The sequence below is a fragment of the Olea europaea genome, unplaced genomic scaffold (assembly GCF_002742605.1).
Source record: "Olea europaea var. sylvestris unplaced genomic scaffold, O_europaea_v1 scaffold3101, whole genome shotgun sequence".
Lineage (NCBI taxonomy): Eukaryota > Viridiplantae > Streptophyta > Magnoliopsida > Lamiales > Oleaceae > Olea > Olea europaea.
Window position 1 is genome coordinate 51,073 of NW_019249757.1, and position 7,274 is coordinate 58,346.

Below are 7,274 nucleotides of genomic sequence, written 5' to 3' on the forward strand. Positions count from 1 at the left end.
ACACTGCAAGTTCTCCGTAAAATCGAGAAGAAATTTACAACGAAAATTGGAATGAATCATCATATATTTCTCGAAACAAATGAGAAGGGAAATGAATACTCGGATTGTACCTGGAATGTGTGCCATCCCAAGCTCTCGGATGTGTCGATACTGCATATTGTATGTAGTATCTGACTTTCTGCCGCATTAATCAGATAAAAAGCCGAGCCTGCTTCAATTCTATAGATATCTCCAGCTTTTAAGTGCTTTTCAACCAATTCGTCTTTGTAGATATGCACGATTCTTGCTTCCCCTGCATTCAGTATGATCGGATTCATATCTTCATCAATCAATCATCAAATCTAGAGATATATAGCAGTAGAATATAATTCCGCTAGATCTTTTAATTGAAAGGTAAATCGTGGTGCCACTTTTCGGTGTCAATCCATCGCTTGAGACATTAAAGAAGTTACACAATAGAAGGGCCTAAAAAATATTTATAGTGACATTTGCCAGATTCTCATGAATGAACAATTGGGAAAACCGCACATAGCATATCTTAATCTGTGAAGTAGCATATGAATTAAAATTATTAAGCAATCAACAGGCTAACACATAAACGTTTTTGGTATTCGATATTGGACACACAGCAGTACACGTTTCTCCACTACAATCTTATGTAGCACATGTTTATCTCGCTTTTTATCGACCAGACATTCTCTAATAAAATAACATTACTGAAAATTCAAAACTTTTCATTCTTTTTTAACCACACATTCTCCTAAAAAAATTACTATTTCAAAATACGTTTTTCCCAAATTCTCATTATAATGAGGACCAAATAAGGGCTATCTGTCTCAACTGTATCTAGTGTCAAATGACCATTTGTTTGTTTGTCAGGGCGATGCTAATCTTCTCGGTATTGTTTCAATTATATTTAGTATGCCTAATCTATGTTTTACTCTCTATTCTATCTAAATTCCAATATGGTACTATCTACTCTATATCAATCATATCAGTATTTTCTAATCCAATACACGAAACATGCCATTAAAGAAAAACAAATACCTTCGCGAATGAAGAGGATGAGACTGGAATCAAGATACTGAGGTATGAAAAGACTTTTGGGCTCCATAGTAATGAAACCAATATGCAATGGACTTTTCATAAATTTTCCTCCAAAACCCCTCACCACCCTCATATTCCCTGCATCAGTCTTCACCACTTGCTTTGAATCTTGCAACAAGAACCAATCAACTCCTTCCGGCCGCCAAGCGCCACCCTCTTCTCCACCACCTTCTTCATCCTCCCACCTCCATTCGTCTTCATAGCCACTCACACCCGCCACCAGTGCACAGCACACCACGACTAGTAGCAAAAACAAAGCCTTTCCCATTTTCAGTAATTGTTTTAAACTAACTTTTCAGTCAAAATTTGCAAGAAAAAGAGCAGTTTATGTAGAGTAGAGGGAGAGAGGAAGAGTTCACAGGTGGCTTTCACGCAGGATTTCAAGGCGTTGAGGGCATTTACCAGATAAATACACAGTTATCATATGAGGAGAAATTTTCGGTTTCATATTAAGACAAAGTCTTTGCATTTGCATGTTGTGTTAAATTATACTTCTATTAGTTTTATTCTTAATAAATTCAAAGTTGATTATTAGACTTTTCTCTGTTACTTCGTCCAATAGCTTAGTTCTGCAAAATTTATTGGCCTGAACCGCGACAACTGTTGCAAACCTGAAGTGCACCACAAGATATGATAAATTTTCTTTACAACAAGCTCATTTGACAGCTCCTCATCTAATCAACTTGAGCGTCAACCAACAGAAAATTGTTCCACGATTGCGGGTGTCGATCGAGCGTCGTGCTAGACTGGTCTAAGAAACCGACCAGTTTCTTTCCCTTTTTTTAATAACAAAACCTCATTTGATCAGTACATAGAAACGTATTTGAAAAGCAAGTCTTGGAAATAAATCATGATTCAAATTCATTAGTGAAAACTGAAAAGTGAAAACCATTGAACCTTCGTGACATGTTTGGTAGTAAAAATAAATAGGACAAGAAAGAAAAACGGTTCAAGTTTTGGATGTTATACTATCAAGACAAGATTAGATACTACTGGAAAGTATCGAAATAAATAAATAAATAAATAAATAAATAAATAAATTCAAAGCATGTAGTCGGGTCTAGTACTGCATACTAATAGGAGTCTAGGAAAATCCATGATGCTTTCTGATTACGAAATTACATTGAATATTTGAACACATCATGTTAATCCTCCTATGGGAGGTTGCATTAACAAATCCTCAATGACTGTATATCCTGGTTCAGTCTTAAAAATAACCCAAGAAACGAAAGGACAAAACAAAATAGTCCTCCTTATTCGTAAATTGTGGACGAGCTCAAAAAGGTTTGATTAAAACTGGTCCAGAAGAAATGCAACATGAAGCAAAAACTAATAGCCCCAATAATCATTTCGGATTTCATCATCAAACTTCTTCTTCAGTTCGGGATGCTTCGCGAAGTATTCATCAGCGGTCATTGTACTTAGTTTCCTCTGTCACACGAAGAAAAATTTGAGATATCCCAATATAGAGGAGATAGTAAATGAGCGAGAGAAGGCAGAGACGGGTGGTGAGTTGATGAAGATTTATGCATGCAAAAGAAGTATATCTACATTACCTTCAGCTCTTGGACATCAGCAATTTCCTTTTCCAGTCTTTCTGACTCCTTCAGCGACTTCTGCTCAGCTTCTTTCAGCTCTACCAACTACAGCTCTTCACAAGCAATTTCAATATGAGATTCTTTGACACTCATAATGTGAAATATCGAATAAGAAAAGGAAAGAAATAATTGGTTAAAGAAGAATCCAGTAAGAACTTGCGACTAGTTTAAGAATGTTTTAAGGTTTGACAGTTGGTATTGATTGTCGCATGATGTACTTCTTTGAAGACTTTGATGAATTACATGATTTGGAATTTAAAAACAAGAAAATCAATCTCGTTTTCCATATTTAATTTTAATCACCAATTCTAAAAGGCTATTCCAAGAAATAATGACGATAGTTCCAGAAATCTTCTTACCAAAGCATCAAACTTGGGTTTGTATTGAGGAGTGACATTGTCAACATATTGTGGGATTTTAACTTCTGCAGAAAAAAAGAAAAAAAACAGAACAGTTATTCTATCTTGAAGTTAATGGAAGTAAAATAGCAGTAACTAAGGTCAACCAAAATTCCCGATAAAAGAAGATTTACAAAGAAGCTTTACGAGCTTCTATCTATGTGATTCACTAACCATGTTGTTGTCAATGAATTCCAGGGCAGTTTGGATATCATAACATCACAAAGACTCATAATTATGAGATTTTCCACGCTTTTTCCAGTTTTTTCTGTTTGTTCCAGGATTGAGGATGTGAGAATACCAACCTAGTTTTTATAATGATTGCCTAATGTCTTCCCAGGCATATTATTATTTTCATACACCCAATAAATTGTAAAATTCATTCACAAATCAGCTATAAGGCAAACATCAAATATGATTTTAATTCGAGTTTATTGCTGCAAGACATCGAGCATGCAAAGTATAAATGAACAAGTCCAAAAAATAAGAAGAGGGAGGCAAAGTGATGTATGCCAAACTTATGCTCGAACTTTTCCACTAGTAGGCAGTAGGAGAAAGATCAGGGCTAGATTTTTGGAATGTGAGGCTGGGAATCGAGAGAAATTTGTTAACAGAAATATCTAAATATGGTAAAACAAACAGCAGAGATTTCAAGAAAATGGGACCTCCATTCTACAGCTGATGAACAAAGAGATCAGCGCAGTTTTGGTGATTCTGATCTTGAGAGGGGATGAGATCTAATAAGTATTTGCTTTAGGCGTTGAAGAAGGATTTTATAGAGTGCTAGATATTTTGGACAGAAGAAAAAATTTTAAAAAATACAGCACACTCAGATATCTAGTGCATGTTTTTTTCTCCTTAACCAATAATTTAAAGTAATGCTATTTAGCACTACCAGTGTTTTAACACTCGTCTAGGTGGCAACACTAGTGGCATTAAAGTTCAAGTTCAATTAAATACATGAAATTATAGCCCATTTAATAAGACCTATGATATGCTGATATCTAAACTGATGTTCAATATCACTGGTGCAGGATTCCATTATTCTACAATTTATGTTGGTCAAACTTTAATTTTAATAAAACGTTTTGTAAGACCCAGAACTACTAACTCATCTATCACTCATTTCTAACCAATTATGATGTCAGCAACTTATAAACAAATCCAAGCATGCACCTCATGTATGAAATGAAGAGATTGCACAAGAACTTGAACCCAAGTTATCTCCCACTAGAACAAAGACCAATACTGTAAATAGGAACTAAAAGATATAAGATCTTCGACCACCACAAAATGTTCTGATCCAATTAGAAGTTTACGTAAATCACAACATTATAACCAGAATAAGAATCGTGGACAATAAATACTCACAAATTTAATCCTCGACTCTCAAAGCATAGTAAGTAATGAAAAACTAAAATTCAAGCATCTTAGTAGCATAAAATTCAGCCAAAGTTTCAAGTGAGTCGCTTCAAATCCTGCCACATGTACTTTGCAAGTTTGAATCACAATTGTGTTATCCAAACTTCAAGAGTACTTCTATAATTTTTTGTATAATCTGTCGTTTCTGTGTACTCAGTTGTAAGGGTTCAGCAGTATAACCAAAGAACTATCCACAGTATTATTCTAGCTCTATATATTCTGCTTGTATTGAGCTCACTGGAAGGCATTCGAAATGTTTTTTCTAACTATGAAGTGACGGAAAAATCACGTGACAAATATGGACGGTACCACTGACACAATTAATCCAGTTCAGGAAGACGCCAATCCAGAAAAGAGAAAAAAGAAAGAAATAGCAATTAATACACGGAAAATACAAATAACAAAAAAACCAGGCAATACGCGACACATACCATCATATGCTTGTTTATACATATCAACCAAGTGAGAGCCAATCCCTTTTCTGTAATACTCCCAGTCTACGGGTTCTGGTTCCTGCATATTCAAGAAAGAAAGATTTGTTTGAGAAGTCCAGTTCCCGTGTATTTCTTCTACTTGCCATTAGAAAAGGAAGAAAGTGGCACCATTGCACATTCTGGATGCTATTAGCAATACCTCGTTGTCTAAAAGTGCAATCTTCTATGTTGGACCATAAACATCCACTAGAAAAAACGACAACGAATTAAACTAAAAAAAATCTAATAATCTGTAGTTTTATGTTCCCTCTAGGCTTAGCATGCTTGGAAAATCACAGTAACTGAAATTTTAAAAGATCTAACAATCAAAATTCATATGGACCTAAATGATGGCTGAAGATGATATTTTGAAACATGAAAATCTTACAAAATTTTATTATGTTAAAATCTAATCTGGAAAAAAGTTGGTCAATCACGTGGCATTTCACAAAACTGTTAAGTAAAAACTCAATAAACTGTATTTGTCATGTCAGTGTGTATGTGGTATAAACATTTATAAAGAATATTAAGTAAATGTACCATTTCCATTGTACATTACTGCAAACACGTGCTATCGAAATGATTACTAAGTTGTACAAGATCTAGAAAGTCAATGACATGCATCAAGTAAAAATGTAAATTAAGGAAACAGCTTGACAAAATCACATGGCAGAATTGCATGTGGTAGAGCACATAAATATTTTGCAGGTTCACATTCATTTGCCATCAATAACGACTTCCAGAAGCACACAAGGCAAACCACTTTCCATGCTATTCAATTTCAACTTCACATTCACAAAGACGGTCACTGTTAAAGTGCAGTTTGCATCTAACATTTAATAAGTCTGCTTTTAGTTCTGTGTTCCAATGATACCCACACTTCCACTTTTCCTCCATTCTCGCACATAAATTTGAATGCCAAAGCTAAGCTAACACAGAAAGAAGAAGTCTTTACAGTAATATAACTTTGTTGGGTTCAGTTGTTAAAGACCCGCTGCTCGGAAAACCCATAAACGGACATATGAACATGCGATTTTGAAATATCAGATTTAAAGTGAAAAAAAAAAAAAAGTTGTTTCAATTTTCTCTTTGTCAATTTCCCATAGTCTAATTTAATTTCAGACAAGTGAATTTCAATTGATAGACTGCATTTGGTTAGTGATTTTAGCAAGGAAAACACATAGTTGCATTTCCATAGATAGGCTTACGCCCTCAACATTGGAATTAGAAATGAAAGTCCTTAAATTTGAATCACATTTTCAATCAAGGCCTCAATTCCGTCCAATAAAACAAAGAGAGTAAGAAAATTACTAAAATATAAGAAATATTTTCCCCATCATTTTATCCCACCTCAGAGATAACCCAGAAAATGGTTAACATGAAATAAGCCCAATCCCTCATAAAACTAAATACGCCATTCCATTAATTTCATCGTGCATCTCAACCGAACAGAATCGCTAGCTTACAAGCATCAAAACCCAGTTTCACTCCCACAAAATATTAGCTCCACAGATCTGCACTGCATTCAACCAAAACAAACCCCAAATGATTCACACATACAAATACCCATAAATTTATAAACATTCGTATCTATAGAAAGAAGGTTGGTGCCTGGCTGAACTTGGTCTGCAATTGGGTGTTCACTTCATCGAATGCTCGTCGGAGCGTGGCGAATTCCTTGCGGGCATCGTCGGAGACCAACAACTTGGCCATGCCTTCCCAGTCGATGGTCCTGCCGGCCTTGAATGCAACGTCAGCGACCTTTTTTCCCGCTCCACTCATTTTCTCTCTCTGTTAATTGAGTTGATCGTGTAAACTTAGGGCGGAGAATCGGAGATGGTGTACGTAATTGCTATGAGGTTGTGAACTGTGTGTATAGCTCTACTCCCTTGGACGCACCTGTAACGCAGCAAGAGATCCCTTTTTTCCAGTTTAGCAGATTCCTATTTTTTATTTTTATTTTCTTTTTTTTAAATAGGTCCCTAATCTTTACAAAAAGTACAAATGAGTTCCTCAAACTTTCAATTTGGACGGAGGTTAAGGAGGGGCAGCGTCGAAATTTGAAGTTAGGCACCTATTTGCATATTTTGGAAAGATTGGAACCTACAATGCAATTTTCTGTAGAGAAAAAATAAATATTTCTACTATCTAGACCTATATATTTCTAAATTTTATAATTTGTTGAGTTGTTAAATTTGGTGTTTTTTGGATTCAAGGAAAAAAAAAATGTTTTTGTAAACATCTGTGTTATCATTTTAGCCTTTATTTGAGAAAAA

General features: G+C 35.1%; 2 protein-coding genes across 2 annotated transcripts; both read right to left on the reverse strand.

Annotated features, from left to right (window-relative positions):
• Positions 1-59: 59 nt before the first annotated feature.
• LOC111385180 (vicilin-like seed storage protein At2g28490) lies at positions 60-1,563 on the reverse strand. The gene is made up of 2 exons (XM_023009553.1): positions 1,048-1,563; positions 60-292 (listed from the first exon to the last, which is right to left on the reverse strand). Exons 1-2 carry the CDS (start codon positions 1,373-1,375, stop codon positions 60-62), a joined length of 561 nt encoding a protein of 186 aa, XP_022865321.1. The 5' UTR covers positions 1,376-1,563.
• Positions 1,564-2,189: 626 nt separating this feature from the next.
• On the reverse strand, positions 2,190-6,919 carry LOC111385179 (ATP synthase subunit d, mitochondrial). Its single transcript, XM_023009552.1, has 5 exons — positions 6,610-6,919; positions 4,957-5,038; positions 3,065-3,129; positions 2,664-2,750; positions 2,190-2,538 (listed from the first exon to the last, which is right to left on the reverse strand). The coding sequence occupies exons 1-5, from the start codon at positions 6,778-6,780 to the stop codon at positions 2,437-2,439; spliced, it is 507 nt and encodes a 168-aa protein (XP_022865320.1). The 5' UTR covers positions 6,781-6,919; the 3' UTR covers positions 2,190-2,436.
• Between the last annotated feature and the right edge of the window lie 355 nt (positions 6,920-7,274).

Bases quoted from the DNA above. Each gene is read 5' to 3' on its own strand.
- LOC111385179 (XM_023009552.1), bottom strand. From the start codon at position 6,780: ATGAGTGGAGCGGGAAAAAAGGTCGCTGACGTTGCATTCAAGGCCGGC. The intron at 2,751-3,064 runs GTAAGAAGATTT...GAAGAGCTGTAG, and splicing joins AACCCAAGTTTGATGCTTTG to TTGGTAGAGCTGAAAGAAGC. The intron at 2,539-2,663 runs GTAATGTAGATA...TTCGTGTGACAG, and splicing joins CTGATGTCCAAGAGCTGAAG to AGGAAACTAAGTACAATGAC.
- LOC111385180 (XM_023009553.1), bottom strand. From the start codon at position 1,375: ATGGGAAAGGCTTTGTTTTTGCTACTAGTCGTGGTGTGCTGTGCACTG. The intron at 293-1,047 runs GTATTTGTTTTT...TACTGAATGCAG, and splicing joins CATCCTCTTCATTCGCGAAG to GGGAAGCAAGAATCGTGCAT.